The following is a 14822-nucleotide window of genomic DNA, read 5'->3' as shown; positions in this document are numbered from 1 at the left end:
AGAAACTGTACTTCTTTTATTCAAAATATAGCTATGTTATTTAATTCAATATGATGTTGTTCCACTATTCCATGGTTTTCAGGGGAGACTGTGTGAGGATATGGCAAGCATTGCTATACCTGGATTCGTTCGGTCTCCGTACGGCCCAGCTCGTTCCTACGCTAGGGTTCCAAAGCAACCGAACAAGTAAGATGAAAATATAACCCAAATATGAGGCTCCTTAAAATTTTTTTCAATAATTGAAACATTAATATTGTTTTCCTGTAGCTTTGACTGTGGCATGTGTGTTATTAAGTTCATTGAAAGTTGGAAAGAAGATCGTGAACTTTACGAATGGGACGAGGTTTGTTTAATAAACACTTTCATAATTCTAATTATTCGTGCTGTACAAAAAAAACACGGTAACGATTCTTGACACTTGGTTCCCTGATAAACCTATGCACAGGATTCACTCAGTTCGTACCGGATGGAGTTGATGCTAGACATAATTTGTGGCCCACACAATGCATTGGTTCATCAGATTGTTTCATTATTGAGTGAAACGGTTAAACCCGTTCGTCGCAATGCACCACGGAACAAGAAGAAGAACGTTAGTTCACCATACACTGCACCTAGCACACGGTCATTGATTGAACGTGCGGAGGGATTACCGAAAGGGGCAATGCGCAAAGGCAGGAAGAAGTTGCTTACTTAGGATTAGTTGCAATGAAATGTACTACTTCTTCCTTACTTAGGATTAGTTGCAATGAAATGCACTACCACATTATACTGAGTTTACCTGCTGCTGAGATGCTTAGGGATTTGTTTTTGTCAAATTAGAAAGACTTGATTCGAGGACATCTTTTGTTTTTCTACATTACAATGATTTATTGGTTATATTACCTACAAATTATCTATCTTTTTCTATATTAGAATCCATGATTTATCAAGACTGTTTGGTACATTTGGCATAATTGTGGATGTTGAAATAGGTGACAACTAATCATCCACCAATATAGCTAAACTGAACATCCGATACCTTACTATACTGAACATCCAGTTTAACTAGATAAAATTTAAAACATACCAACCAAGTGCAACATAGATAAGTACTAAAAGGTAACCATCCATGCTTAGAGGAAACAATGAACATCTGATTACCTATGAAAATGAACATCCACGTTTAATCAGTGAAAATTTCTAAAAACTTCCACAATGTATTCAGTGAAAGATTTTATATGTGTTTAGTGGAGGTTTTATATTATACTTTTATAATAATTTTAAATCATTTCTGTGACAGTTTAAACTCCTATAAATTAATTTTTTAATTTAACAAAAATTAATTATTTTGTGAAATTTTTAAACCTGTACAAACTCTATAATAATTTATTTATTTATATATTCTTAAATTAAAAATTTATTATTTAATATCAAAATTTAAAACTTAAATCTTTTATAATACAATTCTTGGGCATAACACAAGACTCTATATATAAAAATTTTCAATTCCTCATGCTTCGTTTTTGGTCAAGAATACATTTATCAAATAAGCAATTATATGAGATACAAATTAAAAACCCATCAGCAGCATAACATCCTTTTTTAATCTATTTTATGAAAAACTATATAGTCAAGCGTGTAGAAATCAGAAACAACTTTATTAAACTGTAAACTAAGTTATAGAATAATCATCAAATATACATGTTATGCTTTAAGTCTACAAGAAATAAAAATAGTAAGATGCTTCGTTTTAACAAATGGAAAAATGGTTCTTGCAATCAATAGCATGTGGACCTTTGCAACAGCTGCCTTAAAACTTTGAAACTAACATGAATCCTATAAACACAGAAATGAGAAAATATACACTATCACAACCTCGTACCACTAATCCCATTTTTGGTTGAAGGAGCTTAACAAAGACATGAAACCACCGTCTTGTTTGGGAACATCCAGGCTAGAAACATCACAATGGTTTATATCTTGAAATGTGTGCGGACGAACCACCTGCCAAAAATTAAAAAGAAAAAGTCCAATAGTTATGTTCTAGGATAGTACTATACCAAATAAACATACAAAGTTGGGATTAAGTAAAACATATACCGGATGTGAATTCTTTTGTTTTCTCCGTCTTGAATTCTTGATGGACTTCTCAAGGGCAGAGCCAAGCCTCTTACTCTTTGGCCTGCCTTTTGTGGTGACCTTCGATGGGCCTTGGATGTCATCAACACCGACATCATTCGAACTCTGAGAGCCAATGTTGGTCTGAGTCTCTGCCATGCTCTCGGACCTCTTTTTGGCACGGTGCGTAGCCAACTTGGCCCTTGTTTCTTCCAAAGCAAGATGCAGCAATGCTGTTTCTTCATCATCACCGAGGAACTCTTGAGCAACATTATAGAAGTGTGCACACAGTTTCCTAAATGCAACATGACTCTCATCTGACCGACTGACATCATGGCTACTTTTGACATACGTATGCTTGCGCTTTATCTTCTTGCTCCATCGAGGCAGAATATAACAGGACGGTACTTTGTACACTTTATACGAATGTAAAACTTCAAGGCAGTGACAGCATAACACACCTGAACTCTCAAAAAGATTGCATTCACAACGAAGCTCATGTGTGGAACGGTCAAAGTGAACATCATACGGAACGCATAGAATAGTATCGTTGAGTAGTTTCTCCTCTTCCACCTTCACGCAGACCACTGGACCCTGTTCATCAACTGTAGAAACTCTGCAGTTAGCCTTCCTCACAAACTCAATTTGAACATCCCTAAAAATGCTCGTGGTATACTCTTGCTGAAACTGTTTCTCTATAGGCGAGGTAGTTGCACAAGGGATAACCCCCCTCGAGTCTGCAGCATCATCCTCCAGTTCCCTCTGCTCCTTGACTCCAAGCACATTGTCATATTCATGAACAAATTGGACCAAGCTAGTTTTACTGTGTAAGTATCCACCGTAGAATGCGTGCATGCTCTCACTCCTTTGCGTACTCCGCATTCCTGTCCAAAATTCACCCTTGAAGTATATTGGGACCCACATGCGTCGGTCATCATACAGATCTACAAGAAATAAATAATACCAAATTAAGCATATAAAGCTTACACCAAACATATTGCTAAACCTGAGAAATGAACATCCACAATAACTGACATATTAACCATCCAAATATTTACTATAATGAACATCTAGCTAATTGTCGTGCGTGTGTCGGGTAAAGTATTTCTGATCGCACGAAAAATGGACCGACATTGATCGCTTATGATACGTTGTGGAGCAGTTCCCATGCAGTTTACCCATTGGCTGAAAACCCACTCATAACTTGGATTTCCTCATTCCCCAGCAAAGCACAACCGAGGAGGGTCGACCTACCATGGTGGTTGACCCCAACGAACGACACAAACGGTAATCCATGCCTACCAGAAAAACCAACCAGATGTCAGAAATGCCAATCAAGATCAAAATTCGTATTATCAAGAAAAGGTAAAAACATCAACTTAACTAATACGTACCTATTTCTATTGTACGTGCTATCAACTGACACGACGTCTCCATAGTATTCATACGACGCCCTACACCTTGCATCAACCCATACTGCACTCTTAAATTTACACTCATCGTCCAACTTCACCGCGTAAAAGAAGTTCGGATTGATGTCCTTCATTCTCCTAAAGTAGCTCATCATCTCCCTGACATCCGCATTAACGTTGCTACTTCGGAGCCTTGCTGTTATATAATTTCTTAAATCCTTCTCTGAGAATCCCAAGTTAGAGGGGCCACCAGCCTCATTTGACAAAGCAAGGAATGTCTTGTTTGGTCGAATCCCAGCCTCATCATTATCCTCGATCACGCACTTCGCATGCATGGTCAACTGCCTATACTCATGATAGTGCACTGCCTTCTTCGGTGAACAAGGGTGAGAGTGCGTCAAGTCAGCCTTGAGCAGAACCCAGTCTTGCACGTCTTTATCAAACTTTAGATATATCCTTGCCTTGCACCCAGCAGCTGAAATCGTATTCTTCCGTGTTGGTGCTTTAACACGAGACTCGCGGATCCCATCGCGATTACAGTGTATAGCCTGGTTAATGGGAGCCTTTGTGATCTTGTCAAATGTTGTCGTCCTTATCTTAGTTGCAAATCCAGCTTTCTTTGCATAGGACACATAAAAGTCATGCGCCATCTGTAGCTGAGGAAATCGCATTCCAACTCTTGGTATCTCATCTTCTTGTAGGTTACCATGATCTGGTAACTGTATTTTATATTAATCCGAAAGAAAAATTAATTACCATTAGTCTTCAAATAAAACATGAACATTATGACTAAACAAAAGTAAGCTAGACTCCAGTACCTCATCACCAGGCTCCATCTCTTCACTTCCAACATCCATAACATCCGACAACTGCATACCCGATAATTTCAAAACAAACGGAGTAACCAAAAGGACGAAGATCCTTATTAAAACTCATTTAAATAAAATCTCAAAAACAATCACCGAAAACACATCAACAGCTACAAAATCAAACCATGAGAATTATTTTTTTCATTTTATGTATTATTTAATTAATTTCAACACCATAGTTGTTTTTTTTTTAATTCAATGAAAATTATGTAAAATTATTTCTTTTATTTGGGCTATTATTTAAGGGCCTTAATCTATCTTTAGTGGCTTCTTTTTTCACTCCATAAAAAAAATTCTTTTCCTGTATATTTAGATACACACACTCTTTTTTTCATGTGCAGGAAGAAAAATATTAAAATTTTAACATTATTTATTCCTATAAGCATGAAAAATATTAAAATAATATGCCGAAAGCATATGAGCATATAACGTTACAAATATGCAGTGAGCATATATGCATTTCATTACATGATTAAAACACTCATACAAGCATATCATGGTTAACATGTTGCAAATACAAATAACATTTCCTTCAATTCAGTAAACAAGTTCAGCCTCTGCATTACACTATAGTTATCTATTTTACATACTTGCATGGTCATCATGTAGATATAATATAAACACACTGTAGATAAAAATAAATTCATATAAGCATCCCAAAAAATTAAATTATGCTATCCCATCATGCATATAGGCACATAAGTCCATAATAGGATGATTAGCAAATGAAGATGCCATTTAACATGAGGACAGCATAAATTCACATACAAAAACACGTAAGAAAATATACTTCCTGGATATAATCATATAACCATAAAATGATTACTTAATTTCAGCTAATCCTCAATGCATATAATCATATTATTAAAAATAAAACAAACATAACTTTAATTACATCTCAACTCATCGATTACAAGTGCATGTTTCAATAAGCATACAATCAAAAAACTCATTTATGATAGAATTAAACGCGAAATAAACATCCATGGCAGAATTTGAGGATCCTAATTGCTCACCTTGTTTAACTTGTGACCATGCTCTGCGACATTGGCGGCTAAGTTTTCTTGTTCGTTTGATAAATTTTCAGAAACTTCAGAGGCAACACAAACTAACGGTTCAACTATATCAACCTCCATTAATGAATTTCGGCTAGGTGATGTGCATAAATGAGGACCCTCCATTGCAGCACGTTCTTCTTGCGATTCTGCCATTCTGAAGGAGTGAACACCGGCTGTGTTGTGTGCAGATGAGATGGCGGCCCTATCGATCGTAGATGAGAGGGCGGCTGCTTTGGAAAGATCCTGCATGGGGCAGCCGTGCTGCGTTGTGTGCAGATGAGAGGGCGGCGCCGTGATCGTAGATGGGAGGGCAGCTGCGTTGGAACGATCCTGCATGGAGGCAGCCGTGTGATCGTTGATGAGAGTGTCTTAACCTAATTAATTGATTAGAATCTATAATTACTAAATGGTTTTAAATTTCAAATAAGAAATAATACAAAATTAATTGATAACCCATTATTTAATTTAAATTTTATTTAAACCCCCATTGTATGCATTGTATAACTAATCTATTGTTTCCTCATACTTTTCCTTGGAAATTTGCAAAGGGGGTTGGGGTTAGGGTTGGAGTTGGGCTTAGGACTAGGATTAGTCATTCTGATGCAAAATTGTTAGGACTTGGAATTGGAATTTTTCCAAAGATTAAAAGAAACTGTTTTAGTATTTTCCATAATTTGAAAGAAAAAGTAAATAATAAAAATATTTTAAAATTTTTTTTGTTATTTTTTTTATAATTTATGTTTAATAAAAGAATAAAAAAGAATGTCGAGTGATATTTTGTTGATTGCAAATTATTTTTGTATCCACAAATAAAATATTAATACAAATTCAAAAGGTCATCTATGAATTTTTATAATGTTAAATAACCTAAACCATAATTACTAATTGACATATATATCTAATTTCGACAACATATTAATTTCTGATTTTTCTTTAAAAAATAAATAACTCAATACAATCAAAATTTATTTGGGTAAATTTTTCAAAGATTTTCGTAAGTGATTTTTTAAAGATATTTAATAAAGTTTTTTTTTATCAATTCATGTTTTATATTTAATCCCATAAAAAACAAATTGATGCTAATTTTTAGATGTAAGAGTAAATTTGCTATGAAATAATATTATAAATTTGATATTAACACTTAATCAGAGAAATAATAGTAAAATTCACATCAAATAATATTATAAATACTATCTCAAATTAACTTTTAGTTTTAGGTTTACAAATAATCATACATTTAATTCAAATTAATAATTTATAAATGTCTGAGAGTATATTTCAGATCAAAATTACTTTTTAAATTTTATCTAAATCATTAATTTACATATAATAGAACTCTAAATTTGTTCTAAATCACTAATTCACACTTAATTAGAGATTCAAAGGTAAACTTAACATTGAATTATGTTCTATATTGATCTCAACTTCTAATTAATATTAATTTGGGTAAAGTATACTTTTTGTCCTTGAAGTTTGGCAAAAGTTTTAAAAATACCCTTAAGTTTTATTTTGTTTCAATTTTGTCCCAGAAGTTTTCGATTTGCATCAAATATACCCCCGACGGTTAAATTTTCAAAAAAATTAAGACCAATCTAATAATAATGCATGAAAATGATGCTTGATTTGCTTGTGTTGAGGGTTGTTCTTATGAAATTATTGTTGAATTGGTCTTAAATTTTTTGAAAAATTACCTGCTAAGGGTATATTTGATGCAAATCGAAAACTTCTAGGACAAAATTGAAACAAAATAAAACTTAGGGGTATTTTTGAAACTTTTGTCAAACTTCAGGGACAAAAAATATACTTTACCCTATTAATTTTCAGTGTATAAGAGTAAATTTCATCTATAGTAATGTTTTATCTTTGATTGAAATCACTAATTTACACTTAATTAAAAGTGCAAAACAGAAATTCATATAACTACATCAAATCATACTCTAAATCTGATATTAAGAACTAATTAACAATTTTTTTTATTATGATTATGAATTATGTTCAATTTTTTATATGATCAGATCACTAATTATCATTTATTTATATGTACAAATAAAATTTTCATGTCAAATCATACTCTAAATTTAAGTGAGTCTTTTAAGATTTTTAATTTATACATTGCAAGAAAAAAGGCTTATCGGCACATTTTTTTCTTGCCACGCTTTTAAAGCGTGCCCAAAAGTGGTCTATGGCCATGCTTTTGTGAGGGTGGCCACTAATTTGTGATTTGGCCACGCTTGAAAAGCGAGGCCACATAGTAAAATTGGCACGCTTTTACAAAGGTGCCCACTTATTTGAATTTTGGCCATGCTTTTTTTTACTGCCACGCTTGAAAAGCGTGGCAATAGGGGGAATCGGGATGCTTTTACGAAGGTGGCCACTGATTAAAAAGTTGGCCACGTTCTTTTTTATGCGACACTTTAAAAGCGTAACCATAAAGAGCAACAGGAACGCTTTTTAAAGCGTGCCAATAGAATTAGGGTACCGTAACATTTTTAAAGCGTGCCAAAAGGTATCTAACTTTGGAAAGCAAAAGCACTTCACTAGGTAAACCTAAACGCATACCCGCACTTAACGTTTTTCATCAAATACATACACTACTTCATCCATAGCCTTTTCATTGTGTACCTCCAACCCTAACCCAGAGCTTCTTCATCGTGCCTCCAACCCTAATACCAGAGATTCATCGCGCCTCCAACACTTCCGTCAAGCTTGGCTACCGTCATGTTCATCTTCATCATCTCCTCCTCGTGACCCAGACCCAGAAAGCCCTAAGCCATCTTAGACCGTTCCATCGTCGCTGTCTTAGTCTGTTCCATCGCCGCCTTTGAACCCTAAGCACCAACTCGGGTTCTTCTCCTCCTCTACTCTCTCACACTCCCTCCGATTACACAACATACCAACCTAGATCTATTCTTATTTTGCGTTTTATTCTGTCGCTCACTGGAAATTCGTTCGGCACCTATTCATCGTCTTCCAGGTATTCCTTCCCTCTCCTTTTGCCAATTCGTTCGCGTTCTATTATTTCATCGTTTATTTCTTCAAATATATTGTCTCATTGTACCGTAGCTTTTTCTAATGCGATGATTTTCTTGTCAAAGTCCTTAATGAGTAGCTGGTACTATCATATGTTTGTACTGTCAATGTTTATTCTGCGGAAATTACGAAAATATTTGCTGTAAAGTTTCGTAGCACAAGATCTGATTTTTCGGTATATTATTGTTGTTTTGTTTCCCTGTACAGTGAAGAAGAGATTGCTCTTTTTTCTTATCAACAAGGATGTCTGGGTATGTTCCATTTTATTTATCTGATGCCTTATTTATTCAATTTTCTTTCTCGTATGGTTCTTAATGTCGTGCTGTTGTTCATATTATGCTTTTCATACTGCTTGCAATCTAATTGACTTGAAAATTGAACACGATGAACTGAACACGAGCTATTTGCCACTTATGAAGAAAATAGCTTATTTTGTCAAACTGAAATCATCTTTGGGAGCCAAAATGTCATTTTTCCTTTTTTTAGCAGGGTCATTTTGTCAAAACTTGAATTTTTGAAAGCCAAAATGGTAGTTACTCATTGACCAAACCATCAAATGAATTGTGTTTTGAGAAAGTTATGCTCTTGAATATTGTTTCTTAAAAATGTTTTCCAAGTTATTCTTTTGCCTGGTAACTCCTTTATATTAGTTGTGGGAGTGGAATTTTTTGGCATTCTGGCAGTCTCTTTTGGGAGTAAAATGATGTATTTTAGAAGATGTAAGAGCTGCCTCTAAGTACTAAGATTTTGAGTTCATGCTTTGACATTTCCTCCTAATACATGAATGACCATGAATCTTGCACTACTGCACTGTGCTAGGTACTGAGATTTGTGAACCAGATTTATACAACATTCAGTTCTTACTTCTGAGCTTGATTAGTGAGTATTATACTATCGTTATTACTTTTTCATTCATCTTGATGAAGACTAAAGGTTATATAGATTAATCTTTGTTTTTTAGATTTAATTTTTGATGTTGTAACGAACATTTAGACATATAGTTCCCTATAGATTGGTTGTTAATTGGTTTTAAAAATAGAATATAAGATTGTAAAGAAAATTGGATTTGCAATTAGAAAAAAGATTTAAAAACCAGATTTATTATTGGATTTTCAGTCAAAACCAGATTTGCAGGAAAAACTGGATTTAAAACTGGTTGACAACAAAAACCAATTTGAAAATTCAGAACCAGTTTTAAACATGTTTATTTTTTCAAACTGATTGAAACCAGTTTCGTCTATAAAACCAGGTATGGTTTGGATTTAGAACCATATAATTGGTTTCAATTTGGATTGTCTTTGGATTTCTTCAAAAAAATTTTATCCAAACCATACACACCCCAATAGTGTATGGCGCAATCTGTGAATTCATTTGAGCACAAAATTCTGGTGCTGGTTTGTGTTGATTGTTGATTGCGGTCTGAATCTTTGCAGAGCCCAATTGCATCCCAGCCTGTTGGTGCACAGCTTCCAATGGTCTATCCAGTGGGGAAACAGAATAAGCATGCCTTGGTCCAAACACATAATATGCCAAATCCACCTGGACATCCAGTGAGGTTGTAGGATTCTGCTTCTAGTCAGCCTCAATCTCCATGGCCAAGGATGACTTCAACTGATATTCAAAAGTATACAAAAGTATTTGTTGCAGTAGATACAGATAGGGATAGGAAAATCACTGGGGAACAAGCCCGGAACTTGTTCCTTAGCTGGAGATTACCATGGGGTATATTTTTCTTATACTTCTGTTCTTGCTTCGACAGGAGACTTTAAATGCTTTCTTTATGTTTTCTTCTCCATTTCATGGCTGTCAGCTTAAGAATGATTGATTTGCTTTTGATAGCATTTGTTTTTTATTTTTGTCCTTTTTGTTTATGGATTTCTTTTAGGCAATGCCTATTTTATCATCCTATTTTTCACATGTTCCATGTTTATAATTTTCAGTGGCTAGCGTATTCCCTGATCATGAGTTCTACATATGATTATATTTTCTAGAGGTTTTAAAGCAGGTATGGGACTTATCTTAACAAAATAATGATAGCATGCTTTCTCTCATGGAGTTTTGTATTGCACTGTACCTAATGGAACAACACACCGAAGGACGTGCTCTTCTAGGAGTATTTCCAAGTAACATTCTCCTTGCTTTACTACCTTCTGGCCTACCTGCCACTCAGTACAGTTCTGTAACTTGGGGAAATCCATCAGGTTGGTGTCCGCCAAATTACTGGTTCTCCCCTTCCCCCTTTTTCTCTTACTCTCACACACACGCACGCAATCATTTGTATATATGGAAGATATTTAAACTATTATTTTTCTCTATACCCTCTATTTTTGGAAGGTTTTCAACAAGAGGAAGAGATGAGTGACCCTGGTGCTCAACGAGTGAACCCAACTACAGGCCAGCCACCAAGGCCAGCTTCTGTTTTTCTATCTGATGAAGGACTTCAAAAACAGCAAAAGTCCCACGTTCCAGTGTTGGAGAAGCACGTCATTAATCAGTTGAGATCTGATGAGCAAAATTCAATTAATTCGAAGTTTCAAGAAGCCTCAGAAGTTGATAAGAAGGTAACCATCCGCTTTTTGTTTCTGTGCTTAATATTATACGATAATTTACATTTGTTTGGGCATATCTGGTAGGTTTGACGTTATCAAGCATTTATATCCATCCTGAGAAATTCTAATCATATCTAATCAAGTCATCTACAATTTTCAGACTCATGCTGATTGTATCCAATCAGACCTTGATGAACTGGTAAAATCTCTAAACAACCAGTGTAAGAAGTATGGATTACGTGCAAAGTCAACAACACTTGTGGAACTATGGTAGTTAGTTGATACAGTGAAGAAGGTCCTGTTGTGGCAACTGAGCAAGTAGCTCCTGCCATCGGCGAGCCAATGGATATCATGACTGCCTTACAGCTAACACTTAGGAAGTCACTTGCTTATGGTGGTCTTGCACGAGGCCTTTATGAGGGTGCCAAGGTGATCGAGAAGTGCACTGCTCAGCTCATTGTTCTTGCCGAGGATTGTGACCAACCTGACTATGTTAAACTCGTCAAGGCCCTTTGTACTGAGCATTTGTGATTTGAGTCTTTCATGCTGAGGATTGTGAGTTTTTTCCTATAAACCGCGAAATTCAACAATATTATGTTTGGATTATTGATATTTATTTTTTAATTTTTTTATTTTCTACACAAAAAATGATAAAGAGATAGAATAAGTTAATAACTTTTAATAAGTTTTATATGTATTGATATTTTTTATCCCAAATTTTATAAGTACTTTGGTTATAAGAGATTGATATAGCTAATTTGGTTTGAATTTTATTAATGTAATACTAATTTTCATTAATTGATTTTTTAAAATAATATTTACAGATTTTTGTCAATATTTTTTATTGTTTTTAGAGTGCATTAGAGTATGTGTAAAAGAGCATGCTAGATTTTTTTTTTTTAATTTGATAGGGATATTGCAATAGGTCCATATTTCTTCGATTATTGGCACGCTTCAAAAGCGTAGCCATATCTTTCACTTTTCGGTACGTTTTTAAAGTGTGCCGATAAGTTAATACATATAGCCATGCTTTTAAGCGTGACAAGAGTTGAAAGCGTGGCGATAGATCCACAAAAGCGTGGCGATAGAGCAATCGACACGTTTACGGATGTGACTCTTTCAAAAGCGTGCCGATAGTTTAAAAAACGTGGCAAAAAATAGTCGGCACCCTTTTTAGCACTTTTCGGCGCGCTTTAAAAGCGTGACAGAAAGCTTATTTTCCTGTAGTGATAAATTCTTATGAATTCACATTCTAAATTTAATCTCATAAATTAATACTAATTTTTGAATGTCAGAGTAAACTATTCTAAACTTGATATCACAGTTAATTAGAGAAATAATAACAAAATTCACATCAAATAATGTTCTGATTGTTATCTCCATAACAAATTAACTTTTAATTTATGTTCATAATAATCACATACACTTAGTTATATATGAAGTGATATTCTATATTTAATTCAAATTACTTATCGATACTTAATTACATGTGTAAGAGCATATGTCACATCAAAATTAAAGTGATGCTCTAAATTTAATCTAAATCACTAACTCGCACTTAATTAGACGTTTAAGGAGAACTTTTCATCAAATTGTGGTTTATATTGGATCTCAACAACAAAATAACATTTAGATTTGAGTGCTAGCTAGATTAAACTTTACATGTTATAATAATTTAAGTTCCATCAAAATTTCAAAATTACTAATTGATACTTAATTAAAAGTGTAAAATACAACTTTAGATGATCACATCAAATTATATCTAAGTTTGATATTAAGAACTAATTAACATTTTTTCTTGTTGTTATGATTATGAACTTGATTAAATGATATTCAATTTTTTATTCGATCAGATAATTAATTATCATTTATTTATATGTACAAACAAAAATTTTAGATCAAATCATATTCTAAATTCATCTTAAAGATATAATATCATTTTGATAGAGAATTAATAAAATTTTGTCATTCGAATAATTATGCTGATAAAATAATTAAAAAAATTTAAAATTTTAAGTGAACTAAAATTGAGTAATGGAGGAACAAATTTTCACTTTGAATTTCAAATTACTATTTATAATATATGATCCTACAAATATTTTTGTAGAATCCAGAATGAAATTGAAACTAGTACTAACATTAGAGATACTCTAATGTATAATCAATCTTATAATTATAATAGTGCATTTTAAATATCTAATTTTTTAGTTTAAATTAACTGTTTAATTAATTAATATTTTTAATATAATTTATTTTATTATAATTTATTTATATTTAGATATATAAATTATAAATTACTTTTTAGTTATTTTATTTTTATTATTGATGGACAAAAATATTAAGCAAATTTACTAGTAAAAATATTATCCTAAAAATATATTAGTATTTTTTAATTTAAACCTATAATTTGGTTTAATAAAATTCAATAAAATGATTTGGTTCAATACGGTTCAATAAAATCAAACCAAGTTAATAAAAATATCATGATGAGACACTTTGAAGAAAATCTCATGCCCTAAGCTGTTCAAGCTGTGATGTTGATGGTTTGATGAATCAGAAGGGATTAAGAGAGGGAGAGAGATAGGTTCTTCTCATTATTGGAGAGAATGAAAAATCTCCTTTAGAAAATATTTGTTGAGTTATTACATCTTATATACTATGTGCTTTTTTTTTTTATGTACTCTCACTAAAAAATAATTACAATGATAAACCTATTATTGATAAAGAAATAATCTAGGTAACACCCTCCCGCAAGCTAGAATTGTGTAAATCTAACAATCCTAGCTTGGAAACATTAGCAAGAAAAGGACCCGGTGGCAGAGCTTTGGTAAGAAAATCAGCAAGTTGATCCTTGGAACGAACTGGCATAAGATGAATGAGACCAGACAAATGCTTTTCACGAACAATGTGGTAGTCCACTTCAATGTGTTTAGTTCTTTCATGAAAAATGGGATTATTGGCAATGTGAATGGCTGACTAGTTGTCACAGAATAGAGTGATAGACTTTTGAAGCGGCAAGCCAATGAAATCCATTAAGAAAGATAACCAACTAGCTTCACAAGTGGCAACAGCAAGAGACCTATATTGAGCTTCTACAGAGGACTTGGCAACTGTGGTTTGCTTCTTACTCTTCCATCTAATGAGAGAGTTCCCAAGCATGAAGCAATAACCGGAAACGGAGCGACGAGTATCGGCACAGGTAGCCCAGTCAGCATCGGCAAATCCAGTGAGATGCAGATTAGATGTAGAGGGGAAGAAGAGACCAGTTGCAGGTCGGCCTTTTAAATATCGGAGTACACGAAAAGCAGCCTGTAGGTGAGAAGTTGTTGCACAGTCCAAAAATTTGCTCAAACGTCCCACAGCATAAGAGATATCGGGTGTAGTATTTGTGAGGTAAAGGAGTCGGCCGATGAGCTGTCTGTAAACAGTGTTGTCTGTTAAAATGGTACCTGATTCCTTTGAAAGTTTCTGACTATAATCAAATGGAGTAGAGAGAGGCTTGCAATCTAGATAACCAAAATCTCTGAGAAGGTCCATGGTGTACTTCCGCTGATAAATGTGAATTCCAGAGTTAGAGCGTGCTACTTCCATTCCCAAGAAGTATTTGAGATCACCAAGATCCTTTATTTTGAATTTGTCATCCAAATCTTGCTTGATGGAATTGATTTCACCAATGTCATTCCCAGTTAAAACCAAGTCATCAACATATACTAGAATGGCAGTGAAGCTTTGAGATTGTTTCTTAATGAAGAGTGAATGATCATCAAAAAACTGCTTATAACCAGCATCCACAAGAGTCTGAGTGAG

General features: G+C 33.9%; 3 protein-coding genes across 6 annotated transcripts in view; 1 reads left to right on the top strand and 2 right to left on the bottom strand.

Annotated features, from left to right (window-relative positions):
- Positions 1-1863: 1863 nt before the first annotated feature.
- LOC107479244 (protein FAR1-RELATED SEQUENCE 5-like) lies at positions 1864-5772 on the bottom strand. The gene is made up of 6 exons (XM_052258332.1): positions 5395-5772; positions 4328-4378; positions 3492-4228; positions 3352-3395; positions 2080-3041; positions 1864-1983 (listed from the first exon to the last, which is right to left on the bottom strand). The coding sequence occupies exons 1-6, from the start codon at positions 5770-5772 to the stop codon at positions 1864-1866; spliced, it is 2292 nt and encodes a 763-aa protein (XP_052114292.1).
- A 2240-nt stretch (positions 5773-8012) lies between these two features.
- LOC107479238 (uncharacterized) lies at positions 8013-11759 on the top strand. 4 transcript variants are annotated; one of them, XM_052258610.1, is made up of 8 exons: positions 8013-8410; positions 8674-8717; positions 9286-9345; positions 9900-10188; positions 10407-10471; positions 10563-10667; positions 10801-11027; positions 11176-11759. In XM_052258610.1, exons 5-8 carry the CDS (start codon positions 10441-10443, stop codon positions 11287-11289), a joined length of 477 nt encoding a protein of 158 aa, XP_052114570.1. In that variant the 5' UTR covers positions 8013-8410; positions 8674-8717; positions 9286-9345; positions 9900-10188; positions 10407-10440; the 3' UTR covers positions 11290-11759. The 4 variants fall into 4 exon arrangements, with proteins under 4 accessions (XP_052114570.1, XP_015954870.1, XP_015954869.1 ...); XM_016099384.3 differs by having other exon boundaries at positions 10407-10667; XM_016099383.3 differs by lacking the exon at positions 9286-9345 and having other exon boundaries at positions 10407-10667.
- A 2232-nt stretch (positions 11760-13991) lies between these two features.
- Positions 13992-14822, bottom strand: part of LOC107479245 (uncharacterized mitochondrial protein AtMg00810-like) — a 5745-nt gene continuing 4914 nt past the window's right edge. The window contains exon 2 of the mRNA XM_016099396.1: positions 13992-14813. Within this exon, the coding sequence (XP_015954882.1) occupies positions 13992-14813 (822 nt within the window). The remainder of the gene's footprint in view (positions 14814-14822) is intronic.

This window comes from Arachis duranensis, chromosome 3 (genome assembly GCF_000817695.3).
Source record: "Arachis duranensis cultivar V14167 chromosome 3, aradu.V14167.gnm2.J7QH, whole genome shotgun sequence".
In the NCBI taxonomy this organism is placed as follows: Eukaryota; Viridiplantae; Streptophyta; class Magnoliopsida; order Fabales; family Fabaceae; genus Arachis; species Arachis duranensis.
Note: the sequence above shows the minus strand (reverse complement) of the source record. Positions and strands in the feature narration are given on the sequence as shown.

Coding starts and splice junctions, on each gene's coding strand:
- LOC107479244 (XM_052258332.1), bottom strand. CDS start 5,772: ATGCAGGATCGTTCCAACGCAGCTGCCCTCCCATCTACGATCACGGCG. Junction 4,229..4,327: donor AGATGGAGCCTGGTGATGAG/GTACTGGAGTCT, acceptor TATAAAATACAG/TTACCAGATCATGGTAACCT. Junction 1,984..2,079: donor AACAAAAGAATTCACATCCG/GTATATGTTTTA, acceptor AATTTTTGGCAG/GTGGTTCGTCCGCACACATT.
- LOC107479238 (XM_021138414.2), top strand. CDS start 10,505: ATGCTTTCTCTCATGGAGTTTTGTATTGCACTGTACCTAATGGAACAA. Junction 10,668..10,800: donor AACTTGGGGAAATCCATCAG/GTTGGTGTCCGC, acceptor TATTTTTGGAAG/GTTTTCAACAAGAGGAAGAG. Junction 11,028..11,175: donor CCTCAGAAGTTGATAAGAAG/GTAACCATCCGC, acceptor TACAATTTTCAG/ACTCATGCTGATTGTATCCA.